The sequence below is a fragment of the Coloeus monedula genome (assembly GCF_965178545.1).
Source record: "Coloeus monedula genome assembly, chromosome: 16".
NCBI lineage: Eukaryota > Metazoa > Chordata > Aves > Passeriformes > Corvidae > Coloeus > Coloeus monedula.
The window spans coordinates 3,479,346-3,497,627 of NC_138796.1; the positions used below are offsets into that span (position 1 = coordinate 3,479,346).

At 44.0% G+C, this 18,282-nt stretch overlaps 1 protein-coding gene across 2 annotated transcripts in view; it reads left to right on the top strand.

The window, feature by feature from the left end:
* FAM20C (FAM20C golgi associated secretory pathway kinase) overlaps positions 1-17,816 on the top strand; it is a 58,882-nt gene extending 41,066 nt beyond the window's left edge. For both annotated transcript variants that reach the window (XM_082291997.1, XM_082291996.1), the window contains 7 exons: positions 4,669-4,761; positions 6,502-6,617; positions 13,553-13,733; positions 14,293-14,402; positions 15,892-15,973; positions 16,072-16,131; positions 16,907-17,816. In XM_082291997.1, the coding sequence (XP_082148123.1) occupies positions 4,669-4,761; positions 6,502-6,617; positions 13,553-13,733; positions 14,293-14,402; positions 15,892-15,973; positions 16,072-16,131; positions 16,907-17,159 (895 nt within the window). In that variant the 3' untranslated portion in view covers positions 17,160-17,816. The remainder of the gene's footprint in view (positions 1-4,668; positions 4,762-6,501; positions 6,618-13,552; positions 13,734-14,292; positions 14,403-15,891; positions 15,974-16,071; positions 16,132-16,906) is intronic.
* Positions 17,817-18,282: the final 466 nt, after the last annotated feature.

Consider the following 18,282-nt stretch of genomic DNA (forward strand, 5'->3'; position numbering starts at 1 on the left):
CTGCTCCCTGCTGCAGCAAAGCTCATTGTTGTGCTCCCTAATCATCCCTAATCCCAGCGGCTGATTCCCCTGATTATGTGTCAGAACACGAGGCTAACCTGTTTAAAAGGAGCTGTTTTCCAACCAGCAGCACTTCCTCTCCTTAGTTCAGGGACGTGGGTCTGACACAAGAGGTGTCTCAGAGAGGTCTCTGGATGGCAGCATGGGAAGACAGCATGTGTCTGTCAGGATAACACTTAGCTCACATTGGGCTCTTTGCCCTATTTTCTAGCTTTTTGGCTGCTCTACAGATAATAGAACCCCTCCAGAGCAGAGGAAGTCTGGCACTGAGCAGGATTCTTTCGAGTAATGCATGGCCCTAGTGGGTATTAATCCTGGTAGTTTAGGCAGGTGTATGCTAGTGATCCTGGAAACTAAATACAGATTTCAATGGTAAAGGTTTTATTTTTTAGAATATAATGTTTTCTGAAATACCAGAGAGTCTGCAGAGCCTGCAGTCACCCTGTGGTGATTCCGTTCATGAACAGCAAAAAGAAAAATCCTGAGAAGTTGTTAATGTTGAGGCTGGGGGATCAAGTGATTGGCAAAAAAAATGTTTCCAGAAATATTTAAGAGAAGCTTGAGACTTTGCAATTATTTCTGAACCCAAATTACTATGTTGATTTATCCAAATACTACTGAACACCAAACCAGGTCCCAACCATAGCTAGAAAGGAGCTGATTTATTCATGACTGTTCATTTATCAGAGCAGCTTTCTCTCTTCTGTTTGTAAGCATGACTCACTTTTATAGCCACCAGATCAGATCACAGTTGCATCTTGTCTTGTGTCAACACAAACGTGTCCCTGTCCTGTTTAAAATCCTTCTTTGCTTCCTGTGTTTTTTCTGAGTTGTGCCATGGTGGGAAAGTCTTCATGGGCTTTGATTTCCCCTTAGTTCTTATTTCTTCCCTACACGTGTTACCGTGCTGATTTGTCTTTTCCTCATGCTGTAATTGGGCTGGTGCCACTGTGTAATTTTTAACTGTGTGCAGTATCAACAGACCTCCATCTGTCTCTCCTCCAGAGCTTCCCAGCCTGCCACTATAAATATCTGCCAAATCCTTCTCCAAAGAGAGGATCACCAGATTCCAACTGTTTGCAAAATACGAGCCGCTGCCAGAAATCCTCTCCCACCGTCTGCAACCTGTGCAGAACCTGTCCCTGCTCGGTGTGGGATGGCACTGCTGGCACTGAGGAGCTCAGACTGGAATTCATTGTCCCTCAGAAGCGTGTGCTGCTGCAGAGGGCTCAGCATGTTGGTCTCTTTGCTCAAATACCTCATTATATGTGTCATTTTATTAGACAATGACCTTCAATAACCATCGGGTGATAAAACCAAACTAACTTGTAGGTAGGGTTTTTTTTTTTCCCTTTTAAAATGAAATTCTAATTTAAAACATGCTGTGGGGTGGATCAGTTCCAGTGTTGTTTTATAAGATGCTTTACTTGATCTGGAAGGGCCTGGGAGTTCATCCCCCTGTCCCAGCCTGTCACTTAGGGACTGAGGACCAGCCTGGAGTAACTGGTTGGACTTGCTCAGAGCAGTTTGATCTCCACCTCTCTATACTTATACATCAGAATAGATCATTAGAAGAATTAAGAATTAGCACCAAACAAGCTTGGCTGGATTGTGCACAGTTAAAAAAAAAAAAAAAAAGAGGCAAAATAAAATAAAATATACCTTTTTAAAAAACTATATCATAAAAATAAAACTTGGATAAAATATTTTTATGTATCAATGCGGTTGGATAAAGTAAAAATTCTAGATTATGACGTAGGTGCCCTTTAACACAGTTAAAGCCCTTCTCATATCAGTCTGTTAATGGCATTGATTCAGAGCTCTGTGAGGCTCATGTGGCTTTGTAAGTTCAGTTGTGTACCTTGGGCTATGATCCACACGTGTTAGTGTTTGCTGGTGGTATGGCAGCTTGCTCTGGCTGGGGAATTCCCAAGGAACCTCTTTAGATACTGCTGCAGACATCACATTAAAAATAAATGTCTGCTTGAATAAAAATCTGTCTGTTTAATGTCAGATCCAAGGAACCAGGTTTCTGTTGTATCTGTGGAAGGTTGGAGTAAGTCAACAGAAAGGATTTTTCAAGGTTATTTCAGGAGAGGGTTTCATGTCTGGACCTGCCACGTCTCAGTTGTGTAGAGCTCTGCAGAGGAGCATAAGGAATGTAAAGTATCTTGGGAGGGTGGTAAATCCTCCTTCCAGTCTACATTCTGAGTAACAGGGCATTTTCAAGAGGCAGAGAAGTGGGTGCCATGGGTTTGGCATGAGCATGGACCATGTGAAAAGTGGCTGGGGAGCACCTGAAGCACCAAAGAAACTTGGGAGTTTGTGTCATGATGTGTCAGCAGGTTCAAAAAGTACTGGGGTTTCCATTGTCTAGATTGCACTGTGGATTTGGTGTCCGTTTTTGAAGGTTTTAGGGCAACCAATTTCATGGTTTTCGTAGGAGGGTGTGCTGCCACTTAATAATACATTATGACAGCAGAAAGATATGTACAAACAAGTTTGAGCCTGCAGGGCACCTGAACTTACTCCCAGCCAAAAAATATCCACAGCCATTCCCAGGGTGGCAGGGAGCACCGGGAAGAGGGGAAAGGGAGCACAGGCTGGGCTGGGGCAGGGCTGTGCTTGCAAGGCTGAGATCCAGCCCTCAGTTAAGTCTGATTTTCTGAAGCAAGGTTTTCTCGTAAAGGAACAGCCGTGGTTTCTTTTACGGTCTTTGGAGATAAAAAGCACATGGCATTGATTAGCTAATTAGTAATATTTTCTGCAACTTACCAGCTTGATGTGCGTAAAGTTTGCAAAATCTTGGGGTGAGGATTTATTGAAGAAATCAACTCTTTTAAAATCTGGGGAGGAGGGAAGGTTTCATGCAAATGTGTAATTTTATGTCCAGCAGAAATAGGTTAATCTTTTTTTTCTTTGAATTCATATTCAGAGCTCATTCCTTCATTTTTTAGAGGAATATGCACAATGAGGTTGCAGCTCTCCTAACTCTTGTCTTGACTGCGTAGTGCATTGTGTGAAGTGCCAGAGGTTCTGCTCTCCCCCATTCCTCTTTCTGGGTGTGCTCCTTGCCCTTTTGCATTTCTTATGGAGACAAAGCAAAATACTGGTTTTTATTTCATTCCGGGCTCGCTTTTAGCTTGTGTCCTTGTGAACCCTTTGTGGCCACAGCAGCCCCCTAGCAGGACTTCTGCCAAGTGCTGGCCACCTCCATGACCACTGCTGTGACACTGGTCAGTGCTGTTTCGGCCAGAGCATCACTGGGGTGTTTAAGGCTGCTCTGACCTTGAGTTCTATTGGACATGAGTCAAATACCTTGATGTTTTTCATCATTTAGGGCAAGACAGAGTACCTTGCCAAGAGGTTAATATAAAAAGGAATGTCTGAGAAAGGATATCAGGCTTTCAAACCCTGCTGGGTGCACAGCAAACTCTTCATACGGCACAAAACCACAAGATTTTTCTCTTTTCTCCAGCAGCCTGGAGAGCCCTACCAGGGCCTGTGGGCAGACACCAGCCCTGGTAGTCACAGTGGTGGGTGGACACAGCTTCAGGTCCCCAGCAAATCCCAAATTAGGACTTCTGCGGAGGTTTGAGCTCTGCACCAGCACCACCCCAAAGCCTCTGATGCACCAAGGTCCCCGTGCAGAAGCTGTATTTTAATTGCCAGCGTGCAGCACGAGTGACGCACGAGCTGTCAGCTGGGCCACCTGTGACAGCGGGCAATGAGAAGAAACTTTGTTTTCCTCTTCTGGAGAGCTGTCCTCCCTTGCAGATGCTCTGCAGGCAGCTTTGCTGTGCTTATCTCCTGCTGAAGACTTCAAAACAGGGCATTACACAGGTTGAGGTGCAGCCCAGACATGGCACTGGTCAGCTGCTTGAGTTGTGCTCCATCCAGAAGGACTGGAAGTTGCCTGAAGTGAGAGAAAGATTTGCTCCTGTCTTTGTATTTTCTATGTAGTGTGATATGGAAGCTTTAGCCTTCCATTTCCAGCCTTCCTATCAGAATGACATTTTTTATTAGTTCTTAAATTTAAGAAACATCAAATTCTGCATCCTCTCTCAAGCACAGTCTTGTTAATGTTCTTTGAAACATGACAAGTGTTGTGGCCATCAAACTGCAATGATCCTGTTCCTTCTGAAATGAGAAAAACATGTCACTTTTGGCTCTAAGTAATACAAAGGGAGAGGCATATTCCAAGAGCTGCATGGCTGCCAAAGATGAAAGAAAAATGTTATTACTTTTGGAAATTTCATAATTACAGTTAATTATAATTTATTGAAATGACATTGTCTTCACCGCTATTGCTAATGAAATGTTTGAGAGTGATAAAACAGGTCTTGTTAAATAGAGGAGAGTTTTGAGTGGAACAGCTTTGTGACAGCAGACTGCCTGCACAAGTCTTGAATTCCTATTTTTTGTTAGAGTAGTTTAAAAAAGAAGATAAAATGAAGGCTGTGTGGGAAATAATGCACAAATGAGGTATTTAAAGGTCTTCCATTAAGCAAACAATACTGAACTACTGAACAGCATGCTGATGACTGAGCACTGCTCCTTAGAAATGCTAGCCCTTCATTAAAACTCTTCCCTTGTTTTCCTTTGCAGGCAAACCAGAGAACAAGAAACCCCGCCTGACTTTTTTTACTTCTCAGACTATGAGAGACATAATGCAGAAATAGCAGCATTTCATCTGGACAGGCAAGTAGAGTGGATTTGCATTAAAAGAAAAGGGGAAATATTGTGATAAGTTGCTGCACTTGGCCATTCCTGAATTACTTTATAAAAGGGGAAAGTGGAACAAAGTGGGCAAACGTCATAAATAAATGAAATGGCAGATGATGAAAGAGTAGGTTAATAATTAGGAAATGTGACTTGCTCTGGGAATGAGAAACCTGGCAATAAGTAATTCTCAAAAAGAAAGAGAAGTTATATTGAAGAGAAACTGAGGAATTAATTTCCCTTGTGATCTTGAAGTACATATGGTGAGGACCCATCTCCCAGGGAACGTGTCACGTAAGTGTGACGGGAGTCTGGCTCACCCCAATTAGCTCCAGAGCACGGAGATCCAAGCGACACGTGGGGAATGGTGTGAGTATTCAGAGAGGAGTAATGGAGATGGGGAGGGAGTTCTGGTTCCACAGCAAAAAGCTGGGACTGTCCCACATCAGGAGCATATTTAGGCCCCAAGTTAGTGGGAAGGAGAGGGCAGTGGTGGTCATCTCATGCTCCTGTTGCTGAAAATGTCCCCCCTCCAGAATTAGTGCAGGGGATGGTGGATGCCCCAGGACTGCAGCCCTCCCTGCCTGCCCAGGTTAAAGGTGGGAATTACTAATTAGTGATTAACAGTATGTCTGGAAACAATGGCATTTCACTGAAGCATCTTTTGCACTGTGAAAGGCCAAGAAACATCCTTTCGAAAGCTCAAAGCTTTGGGGCCACAAGTTATTTGGGGGTTTGTGTAGTGTTGCTGCCTTCTAGGATGATGGCTGGGATATGGGAACATATCAGCAGGTGGCACAGGGTAGGATTGCCAGTAAGAGGCAATCCTGATCAGATCCTTCAAGGATCTTCTCTATTTTATTGTTGTTGACCTTGGTGTTGATCCCTTCTGCTTTATATTTTATAGTGCTGTTTTAAGCAGATGGTGCTGTAGAAAAAAACATTAGTGGAGTTCCTATGGGGGGTGTGTTAAATATCCACACACTAAGCAGGAAAAGCAGTTGCTATGCAGTGTAGAAAATGTGAACAGCAGACAGTGGGTATAAAAATCCTGCCTATGGGGACACTTTGTATGGGGTCTTTGCTCTTTTACTGTATCTAATAGCAATGCTTCCTAGGGAGGTTTTTATGATCTACGAGGGCGGGGGAGTTTGGAGTGGAGAGAGGCTCTTCTCCCAGTCTTTGCCTGTGGGAAAATTTTTGGTCTCAGGGAGATTGTTTAGGTTGGTATAAGGGTATTAAAACAGAGAGGAGCAGAAGGAAATAAATCAAACACATACTAAGACTGTCAGCAAAAGAATTACATGGCGTTTGTGGGAGAAAGAGGCTGAAATCCCATTCACCAGATCACTTAAAAGGCTGGTGAGCAAAATGCGTGTCACAACAATCATACAGTAGCATGAAGTAGAAAAAAATAAATTCTTGCTGTCTCTGGTTTTTGGAATCATATGTATCTTCATTTTTATCATGGAACAATGCCTTCCATACTTTTCTTGTATTTTTCTGCATACTATGTGGGCAACTCAGAGCTCATCATATTCAGGACATATTTTGTAATATATTGTGTGAGGGATTAGCCAGTTTAAAGTTGATGGGCTTTATACTCCTTAAAGACCACGGATAAATGTGCCTTCAGAGTGTAATGAAGCTTCCTAAAACCTCTAACTATCATTACATCTTAATCCTTTACATAAACGATGTCTTTTCTCCCTCTTGCAGGATCCTGGATTTCCGGCGCGTGCCCCCGGTTGCAGGTAGACTGGTTAACATGACGAGGGAAATACGAGATGTTACTCGTGACAAGAAGCTGTGGAGAACATTTTTCATCTCACCAGGTAGTCCTGGAAATAACACTCTATTCTTTCTATCCTGCTGAACACATACTTAAGGAAACGATGTGTAGATTGCTTAATTGCTCAGATATTTCTAATAAAACTGTCTTCTAGACCTTTGAATAAAAATAGATGTGGAGACATAGCTTACAAAGAAGACTTTATTGTTTTGAGTTGAGTGCCTTTTCCCCTTGACAAATTATCCGCAGAGAGAGGCTTTTATGTTTGCCAAAGCAATGTATTCAACAAATGTTTTATGTAGAACAATTTCTAAGGCAATTTTTTCTGGTGCTCTCCATTTACCCAAAACCTTATTACCCAGCCCATTAGTTATTTAGGGTTTTTTTCCTACTGCAGTGTGATCTGTCACTTCTGTTGGTCAGATGCCTTTATTTCTGGGTTTGACCAGAGGACCAAACCTAATTTCTCAGGGTCATTCAGGTTTTATTACAACAGGAGTTTGGGAAAAAAAATCAGGAAATAGATATGTAATATATCCTGCTTCCAGCTCAAATTCTCTGTTGGGCTAGAAGTGACCTGAATTGTTGCCAGTCCTCACTCTTGCTTTGAAGGCTGACCCAGGAGCTGATACCACTCTCTCTTACTCTTCACTCTTTCACAACATTTTATGGACCCAGTCAAGGATGGAGCTCCACAAGGTGGGAATTTTACAGACACAGGATAAAACCCTATCCTGCTCACCAAAGTATACAACTGGAATAGGGAAAAATGGGCAAAGGGTGGGAAGAAGTAACAGCATCTCTGTTCAGCTTCTGGGATGCCAAGATGGAGAAATTAAGGATCTGAGTTAAGGCACAGAAATAATGTTTAAGTTTGTTCTTACATATAGAATTTATAGGTTATAGGTTCAATTTAAAGCACAGTGCCATGTTCCAGTAGCTTAACTCATATTGTTTCAGCTGTGTGCAAATGTGCTTTGCTGAACTGAGGCTGTGACTTGTGTAAGAGGCAATCTGGAGCAGAAACCTCTGGAGATCTCTCCCTTGCTCTGTGTGTGATTGGCCAGAAGCTGTTTATCCCAGATCCCTAAAGTCGAGATCCAAAGACTTAATTACAGTTTCTCCCAATGTAACTGTAATTTATTGCTGTTAGCTAGAAACCAGAGCCCTGTCGTTGCAGAGCTTTTGCTCTTAAAATGTTTATCACACTTTTCTGATCCCCAGTAAAGTCATTATTACAGCTGTTATTTTTAGCTTCGTATTTATGTTCAGCTCTGCAGGACACAGTTCAGCAGACAGTTATTTATTCCAGGAACTTTACTTGTAAAATACATTACATAATTGCAGAAGGTTTCCTTTTACCCTGTGTTCTGAGCACTCCAATTTTACATGCATGGTTATGGTGACAGTATGTGTTCCCCAAACCTGGTGGGCAGACATTCTGCATTTGCCTCAATTGCTTTCCCTCCCTCTTTGTCTCTCTATACTTTTTTTTGCCTTGATTTTTGTAGGCAAACATGCGCCAAAAAAAGGGCAAAAAAATCTTTTGATGCACAAAGTGCTTTGGCTCACGTGAAATATAAGCCATTTTATTCCTATTTTGGCAAGTAAGGTGTGGATTAGTAGGTTTGCTTGATTTTTAGTCTTCTCAGGTTATATTTCAAGGCTTAGGGGTGAACTTGAATGATTTCTGAGAATTACAAAACTGTTCACAAGTACTGAGCAGCTTACAGCAGCCAGAGCAGGGCAACACAGAGTTAAGGCTGCCAGTTCAGATGAAGATCTTAATCTTGTCATTATGAAATTCTGGACATCCAAGGGATGATCCAAGCATAATCCTTTATTCAAATTTATTTAGAGGTCTCAGATAAATTCAATTAAAATATTTGATTAACTATGAATCAGGCTTTTCTGGAGAACAAAATGCTTAAGCAATTAATTTTTCTTTCCATTTTACATTTCCTGAATCAATACACTTTGGTTAAATCACGTTGGTTACTTGTCAGAGTTCTTCCCTACAAGTCCCCAGATTAATTAGTCAGGTTCTCATTAACATGTGCCCAACCTCTGTCTTGTATTTCATACTGACCTTAAAAGGCAGACATTAATTAATGCTTAATGAAAAAATAATAAAGATCCTAAATTAAGCTTTTAGAAGCAACTTTCACAAGCCCAGCAGGCAGCTCAGGCAGCAGATTGAGGGCAGAGAAGGAAGAGGGAGGTACTGGGGTGAGATTTGTGGTCTGGGGACTGAGGATGAAGAGGGAGCAGGGAGCCTGGGGAAGGCTGAGGGGCTGACCTGGCCCTCTGGCAGATGGAGGGCAGCTGAGTCAGTCGGCTTTGAGGGAGAGCTGCCTCCAAAGGTGAGAAATTGAGGTGTGACCTCTTGGTACATGCACAAACCAGGCTGTGCACCAGCATAAAGCTGCCAAGGACCCTCTGGAACTCCCTTTCAGGTAGCTCTGTCACTGCATCTCCATCCCCAGCAGTGCTCAGTGACAATTAGTAGTCATGCGGACACGTGGTGCCTGCTGGCAAAATGTCCCTCTCCATACATGTGTACCCAGCTCTTAAACTTAAACGAGCACTAAATGAAATGGATTTTATAGGAAGATGTTCCCCTCAGGCTGGGAGGGGGACCTTTGAGGGTGGTTATTGATGATGCTCACCAATCACAGGATCATGGAATCAGCTGCGTTGGAAGGGGCCCATCAGGCTCATCCAGTCCTGTTCCTGGCCCTGCACAGGACACCCCAAGGATCCCACCAAGAGCATTGTCCAAGCATGTGTTATCTCCCAAACTGGTGTTGGAAGAAACCTCACTGCATTTCCACTCCTGGGCCACTCCCTTGTCCCACCAGGCATGGAAATCAGGGCCAGGGAGCCACAGGCAGCCGTGGCTTCAGAGCACGGTGCCGAGCAGCATCCCTGCTTCCATGGAAAAGTGACAATGGCTGCGAGCAGGCAGATCACTGGATGCATTAGGCTGCAGTCAGAGAGAAAGCAGATTGCAGAAAAGTGCACTTCCAGGCAGTTTGGATTTAAACATGAGAAATGGAATTAGGTCAGTAATTATTTAAATTAATTTTATGTCCTTTGCAGCAGGGCAGACTGCAGTAGTCCTGCTACTCTTACAAATGAATGGTAATTTGCTAGGAAAAAAGAGACATACTAATGATGTCAGCCTTCATTTTGGAAGTAATTGAGGCAGCAGCTTAAAGAAATCAATGTTACACAGCGAGTAAGCACTATGTTTTTGTTCATATTAACCAATTCCAAGGGATTATGGATTTTTTTCTCTTTCAGCGTACAATAGCGGTTCTGAATTACCTATTATTATGAGCAGGTAAATGAAAGATCTTTTGATGCATTGCTGTAGTAAATATTCAGGATTCTTTCCAGTACTCCAATTGCACAGGCTTGCTAAATGTCCTCTATTAACAGTCATGCAAAGCTGAATAAAAGAATTGCTCTGCCAAGCAATTTGCTTTAAGGTATCCCACCTTGTTCCTGTTCTTCCTGAGAAGAATTACTGTTCAGCTATCAGGAGGATGCACAGAGAATGTGCAGATGAGTACACAGACACTCTGGTTCTTAATTGTTGTAATTAGTTAGAGTTTCAATCACCAGACCATGATTTTTGCCTGCATTTCGTTACGAATCGCATCCATTCCTCCTCAGATAATGAAAATCAGACACTGCAACACATGGTTCTCTTCCCTTTCTGGTGCTTTGGGGAAACAATTTTCATTTCTAGTGAAGAAGGATTTTGCATGTTGCAAATGCACAGCATTTGAACATTCCAGCAGGTATAAACATCCCTCCCTGCCTGGTTTGCCAGCACTGCTGCTGTTCCCATTCCTGCCCACTCTGCAGGAGCACAAATTCCTGGCTGTTGCTCCCTTTGCAGGTGTACTTATGCAGAAACACCTTCATCTGGTGAGAGGAACACATGGTTTGGGCAATTTTAATGAGAGAAGAAGGACTGTGCTCCAGTAGGGAGCTCATCTTCCCTTTCCCTCTTATTTTTGCTTCGGAAAGCCAAACCCCGCTCTCAGCGTGGGATTGCCATGAAGCGCTGGGCTTGTGTCTCTAGCTGGAATTTCACCCTCAGCCTGCTGTGCAGAATGTGGGTCACCTACTTAGGTTTCAAAGAGCCTTGCTACAGCACCTTGAAGTCTTAAATGAGAACTGTGGTTTTCTAAATTTGGTGCCTCTTTTTTTTCCCTACATTTTTAAGAAGCCTTAAAAATGAATGTTTCCCCAGATAATTCAGGCTGCTGCATCTTACTGCTGGTATGTAAGGACTAGGGTAGACATAATAAGACGTCTATTCCGTGTCAATCAAAGCAGTTAATTTCTTTAGCAGCAGCTTGAGATAAAGCATCCTTTCACCTCCACTATCCCCAGAAATTGGACAGGAGCTGTGGGGAGTAGGTACCACAGGTCTGAGCCCATGGGGGGAATAACTGCTGGCAGAAAAGGATTTGCCATTGAAAGTAACTTCTCACTGAGAAACATACTCATGGTTTTACTGCAAGTTCTCTGTCTTAATGCCAGTAAACACCTTGCTGCTGCTCAGGGGATTGGATGCCTGGAGCTGGTGATGGGGCTCCGTGGAGGATCGATAGCTGGAAGATCGTGGCAGGGATGAGTGGCTGGCATGGTGCAGGCAGCACACGTGCTCCCTGCACAGCTCTGCAGCAGCAAACACCAGCACTGCCACAGCCCTCAGCTCTCCTCAAGATTTACCTGGATACCAGTGTGTGATTACTGTCTAGTGATTAGCCCCAGTTACTTTCGTTGACAATACAGAGCAGGGTTTCATTGTTCCCGAAGTTAAATTCAGAAGCGAACTATTAAACAGAGTATTTATCTTCCCACTGAGCAAAATGCTGTGTTTAATACAACTTCTTTTTCTTGAAAGGTCAGATTTACATAGTGAGCAGCAGAGGCTGTAATGGCGTGAGGGGCATTTGCTGGGCCTTTTGCTCTTTACAAACCTGTTTGGCAGGAGATAAACGAGCACTGGCTTCCTGCTGCCCAGTGCAAGTCAGGTCATAGAAACCTTGGAAGATAAGTTATCTCAGGCAGTCAAGATAAATCCGAATGGTTCCCTCCCTCCACAGATGAGGGGGTGATGCTGAGACAGCTGAATTGAAGCCCAAGCCCCACTGCAGCTGCAAATCAGTGGAAACACAGTTTTTAAGAGAGGATATTCTGCTTGGTAAAACACCTAAATTGCAAACGTAGAAGTACAGATATGTAGAGTGATCCCTTCCTTCCTTTTGTAATTTCTGTTCTTCGTTTTCTCTTCCCTCAAGTGCTTTTCTTTTCCTTGAGTAATTGTCAGCAAGCTTTTTGGCCACAGAGTAAATATTTCTGGCCTTGGCTGGGATATGTTTAACTGCTATGATCCAACCCTGTGAATATAAATAACACAGTTTGGGTCAGCTGGTCCCGAGCACGGATGGATGAGTGGCCCTTGTGAGTCAGGCACGGCAGAGTGATGCAAAAAGGCTGTCTTAGAGTAAAGTAATCACAACTTCATGGACAGATCAGGTGGCCATCAACAGGAAAAGCTGGGACATCAGTGGGAAGCTGGGACAGATTGTCAAGGAGCAACACATCAGCCTTATAGTGTGGTTATTTGGTGTAATTCCATGGTTAACAGCCAGTCCCAGCTAATGTAGCTAATTACTCAAAAGCATCACAAGACCTTATTGCTACTCCATGTTCCCCTACTTCTTCTTCCTCAAACACAGCTGCTTGCTCTGTTCCTCCCTCTCTGCTGTCATCCCCAGAGTTGTCCCCTGTCCTCCTGACTCACCATCTCCTGCTGGCAGTGCCCCATCTCCACTGGGCTGCCGGTTTGGACTGGGGGATGTCACAGTGACGTGCAGGGCCGTGTGCTGCAGGGCATCACTGCCATGCAAACCCACCCCTTACCTTCCTGTGGCAGGCAGAAAATCACCTCCTGCTACTCCCAGCTCTTCCTGCCCCATTTACACTGAGCCTGCCCAGAGGGAGAGGAGCTCAGAAACAATATTTGAATTTAGAGGCCTTGTGGGGAATTAGGAAGCAATGTGACTTCTCAGCTTCATGCCTTACCATGAGGAAAGGGCACAGTCTTCCTCTAATGACATTTTATGTGCATAAAGCAGTGTCAAAAAGAGCTGTAGCACACTGACAGGAACAGCAGTGTGCTCCTATTCCTGTTCCCAGTGCGGCGTTGGTGGGCTTTGGGATGAGCTGCTCTCTCTCACCCTCAGTGAATTCCCGTGGGCAGGGTGTTCCTGTAAAGAGGTGGGTGTTCCTGCTGGTACAGAAGTATGTGGTGGCACTTTTGGGGAGGTTTTAAGGTAACACACGGTCCAAAACCTGCTGCAGATTCTTTTTCTGTGGTTGTTGGAGTAACGTGAGGTGTGGAGGACGGAATTTGTGTTTGGGATGTGTGCTGACAGCGTTACGACCGTGCTATTTCCACCTTCCACGCACACCCCCACGGGACTCTTGATGGTAAATAATTCTCCTTGCAAAAACTGCCAGTTCTTCTCATACCAGCAAGGAAATGAATGAAATGTTCTCTGTTCTTAAAGAAACGAGCCAAGATTTTGAGAAGTGACTTAATTTTGGGCACATGCCACTTGTTCAGCTGTGGGACTTGGGGTTCCAGCCTGGGGTAACAAATAGCTCCCAAGGAATGTATCAGTCTGGGAAAACGAAAGGAGAAGGACAGGATTTAAAAAAAATGGGCTTGGGGAATATAAATAGAGTGCAAATAGTCACAAAGAGCTTAGCACAGGGCGTGATCCCAGCCACTGAAATGAATGTCTTTCTAGTGGTTTCAGCAGAGGAAAACTATGTGTGGTAACAGGGGTTTGGATTTATTTCTGCTCCTACATACACCAGTGCTTTTATGAATTCTCAATACTGATTTAAGAATAGGCTTTAAAGCTCTTTTCCTTTCTTTGCCAGCCAACAACATCTGCTTCTATGGGGAATGCTCCTACTACTGCTCAACAGAGCATGCCCTGTGTGGAAAACCAGACCAGATTGAAGGGTCTCTGGCTGCTTTCCTGCCCGATTTGTCGCTAGCAAAAAGGAAAACCTGGAGAAACCCTTGGAGACGTTCCTACCACAAGCGCAAGAAAGCAGAGTGAGTAGTGGTGAGCAAAGCTGCACAGGGTGACAGGGAAATAACCCAGCTCCTGGCCTCAGGAGAGCAGCTGGGTTTCCCCAGCCCTGGGAAGGGACAGGGCACTTCACATGCCAGGAGCTCCAGCTTATGGTCCTGAACCCAAAAGGACCTTCAGTGGCATAATTCCCTCATGGGACAGACACCTCCAGTGGCATTGACAGGATGCAAGGGGACCTGTCTAAGTCCTGTCAGGGAGGAAGATTCACTGCTCTTAGCAGCCCTAAACAAGTCTCAGATGTTGCCACCATATGACTGATGGTGCAGCTCATCTCCTAAATCCTGAAGCTACTGGCCAGATAGTTTTCAGTCTTGTGATTTTCTTCCTTTTCCGTCAGTCACAGTCTTCCTTGCTTGCCTGCATTCCTGGAAGCAGTCTGAGGAATGTGCTGCCTCTACCTGACCCTGCCCTCAATCGAACATGATACAAGTAGATCTTTGCAAAATAACAACGGTTTTTTTTGTAGTTTTCAGTAAGCTTTGTATGTCACATAAAATATCAAAATATTGCCTTTTCCAGATGGGAAGTTGATCCAGATTACTGTGAAGAGGTTAAACAAACACCCCCATATGACAGTGGGACCAGAATTCTGGATATAATGGATATGACAGTTTTTGATTTCCTAATGGGTATGTTTCATCTCTTTCAAAAATTAAATGCAACATTTAATTAGAATAAGAACCATTTCTTTCTGCACTGCTCTGCAGAGCTCAGCAGTTTGCTAAAGCATGGCTGAAGCTGCATTTATTGTATGTGCTGTTCTAAATGATTATGAGGAAATGCAGATTTACGTGGTTATGTATTCCCATCAGTGCAGATTAAAGGAACAAAGATGTTCAGAAATGTAGAGTGATGATGAATGCAGGTCAGGCCAGTCTCCTTCACAACAGTGAAGGGCTTCACACTTTGCTTTAGTGAGTGCTTTACCCCTGTAATACATGGCTCCTGGATGCACATGCAAGGACTGCTCATTATTGGTGCTTTGTTTTCATCCTGCAGGAGTGTTCTCTGCTGCTTCTCTACAAAATGTCAGGGTGGGGGGGGAAGAGGCATTGCTTTGTCACCAAGGCAGCTGTGGATTCTATCAGGATTTTTTCTCTTTATGTAACCTGATCTCAATAAAATAATTATTTACAACCAGGTAATATTGACCCATTCCAAGCCTAATTCTCCTTCTCATATGAAACCTTTCGTGCTGCAGCGAATACACCTCTAAGGTGCCAACCTACATCCTTGATCTTTGGGCACATGCCAGCATGGACACATCCTGTGCCATTGCCCCCACTGAGATTTCTGCAATAGGCTGCAGCAGGGGAGGCCAAGTGACAGCTCAGGAGCCATAGGTGGCATCTATAAGTAGCTCAAGACCCCTGCCATAGAGACAAAATTCATAGCTTGGCAGCAGTCCTCTGCACATTGACCTTAAAAAACAGATCACACAGGGAGAGCTGTGCAGCTGTGCAGATCAGCACCATCCTCATCCACATCTACTGTTCTGGCTTCCCAGGCAGTCAGCAATTGGTGCAAAGTTCTTGTTAGAGGAAAACCAGGGGGTGTGTGGTTCAGAAAGTTGAATGCAGTATTAACAAAGTGATCAGGATTAACACCCCTGCTCAAAGCAGGCATTATCTCCTCCCTGAGCTAAGCCTTGCACATGCTGTGTGTACCATGTCTGCTTCAGTCACCCTACTGACCCCAGGCTGCAGCAGCAGGGCTTACTGTCACCAGGGCAGGAAGCTCTGGTGGCTCAGGACACAGCTACCCTACAGGTGACCAGGCTCCCCACACAGCTGATGCCCTTGTGCTGGAGAGGGATTTCCCTGGTGTACCCCAGGAGGGGTTGCTGGAGGCTGGGAAGGTTGGCTTTGTCTTCTGATGGGCCTGTTAGAGCTTAAGTATAAAAGCCACAGAGAGCTTGAAAAGCTGTGAGAGGCTTAACAACCCTTCCAGCATCACACACTTTGGGGTATCCATGGTAGGAGCAAAGGAGCTCAGCAGATCTGTTGTTTGCTCTGCTCTACCAGCCATGGTTTCTGGGCAGCACTAGGCTTTTACATTGCCCTGACCTGCAGGCTCGAGGCAGAGTGAGAATGGCCTTTTTCTTCCTTTGTTCCATAGGTAACATGGATCGCCATCACTACGAAACCTTTGAGAAGTTTGGAAACGAAACTTTTATTATCCACTTAGATAATGGAAGAGGGTAAATACCTTTAATAATCTTTCTGGGGTTAAAGGAAAACGAGAAAAGTCACTCTTTAAAACAGCCTTTGTTACATTCTTGCCCTTATCTTTAAATAGGTTTGGAAAATATTCCCACGATGAACTTTCCATATTGGTGCCTTTAAACCAGTGCTGCAGGTACGTTTTCCCTCTGGAGGTGTTTCCTGGTTTACAGTTGTTTCCACTGACAGGACTGAAAATGTTCAAGTGAATCTTGCATTGCACACCATGGAGAGGAGGAGATGGTGTGATCCTGCCCAGCTAGCCCTGAGCATTGGCACTGCCATATTAAATGCCCTGTTGGGTCCAGGACCTTGCAGGAACACAGCCGTGAGCTGTTGGGGGAGAGGCCTTGAGACAAAATACACATCCCATGGAAGTCAAATGACAAAATCCCAGAAAGTGCTTCTCAACAGCTTTCCTTGGTGCCCGTGGCCAGGGTTTTCAGAGGGGTCAGGTGACATTTGGAGTTTCAGCTCTGCAGGGTGAGCTCTGTGTCTGCGGGGGCTCTGGGCAGCCCTGCAGGGTGAGCCTGAGGAGCCTCTGCTGCTGTCACACATGTCCCTGCTCACGTGTGTCACACGTGTCATTGCCAAGATGGGCATGGCCCTGTGAATGCTGCAGCAGCTCCAGTTGGTGCCCTTCCCAGAGAGGGGCACGAGGGCTGCCTGCACTGCCCCATGGATCTGTGCTCCAGAACCTCTGCCCCTCTAAGGGCCCCCAGAGATCAGTGGCCAGGTAACAATGCCAGCTGCTCATTAGGACTGTGGCAGTGCCTGAGTCTCATCATTTCAGATCCCAGAATAAGGCTCTTAGACTATTATTGTAATGCTGGCTATAAGCCTTTTAGCTTTGTCGAAATCAACAGCGATGGAAATACCAAATTGCTTTTTTTTCTCCTTTTTTCTCTTAGAATCAGGAAGTCTACCTATCTGCGATTACAGTTGCTAGCCAAGGAGGAATACAAACTCAGTCTCCTGATGAAAGAATCTTTGCTAAAAGATAAAATAGCTCCAATCCTCTACCAGCCTCACTTGGAGGCGATGGACAGGCGGCTGCGGATTGTCCTCAAGGCTGTCAGTGACTGCATAGAGAAGGATGGGTATGACAACGTGGTTGAAAATGACTTTAACACGGATGTTAACACTGTTACGACTGAGAGGTAGTGAAATGGCAAGACTACGTTTTTACCAGCCGAGTCAAGAAGATTCAAAGAGGAAAAAGAAAAAAAACGAAAAAAATAAAAATAAGTCTTGCAAAAGACTGTGTATGCCACTTTGTGAATTCAGTGAATTCAGAAATGAGATATAATTGTTCCCAAAGTAGGTAAAGTGTAGACTCTGCAAAGGATTAGTTCATTAAGAAAAGTAAGTCTAATGTGATGCTTTTCATTAGTTCCTGAAGAGAGATTATGAAAAGATTCAGAAAATACTCAATCATTGACAGACAACAGTCTGATAGCAAAACACCTCCTGTCCTTTTTGTATAGCAAGGAGGCCTTTACTTAATATTTTGTATTTATATATGGTATATCTATGAAACCCCAGACCTACCTTCCAAATTTAACTGAGAGGGACAGCATAGTTTTGTGACTCACACTTTATTTGTGGTGACAGTCCACTTGGTATTTTGTGTTAACCCTTTAAGTGCTCTAATCCACTGTATCTTATTTAAATTGAATGCTTATTTTCCCCCCAGCTACTCAGCATTTAAAGGGTTAAGGCAGTATGAACTTTTAAAGGCAAAAAATAATAATAATAATTATAATAATAATGATAATAAATACAGGGGTTACCAGAAGGGAATTTCACTAATTGTGCTTTGACAGGAATACTTGAATGTTGGTTTTACAAAGTGATGTAAAATGACAAGTTGTACTATTTGTCCATAAGGAGGTGGCAGCTCTTATCTTTCTAGACTGTCATAGCTGAGCTGCTACTTTTCAATTTTGCTTTTGATAGTTTTGTGTAAATATATACATATATGGGTAAAAAGCTGCTTTCAGCAGCTCTAGGCTTACTTTTGCAGCATTTTTGTGGAATTGTTTGCAACGTGGTAAAAGTGCAATAAAGATATGCAAAATGTGTAGCCACCTTGTCTAAATGGATTCGTTCATCTTGTTCAGAGCAAAGCTCTGTGCACCAGCCAAGTGTCCCAGAAGTGGTTGTTTAAATTGTCATCCCCTTTTGTAGCAGCAGCAAGTGGAGCTGGAGCAGGGAATTGGTGATGAATACTCAGTGAAACGCTGATAAGGGCCGGGGTGGTGGAGAAGGCTAATCTTTCCTATGG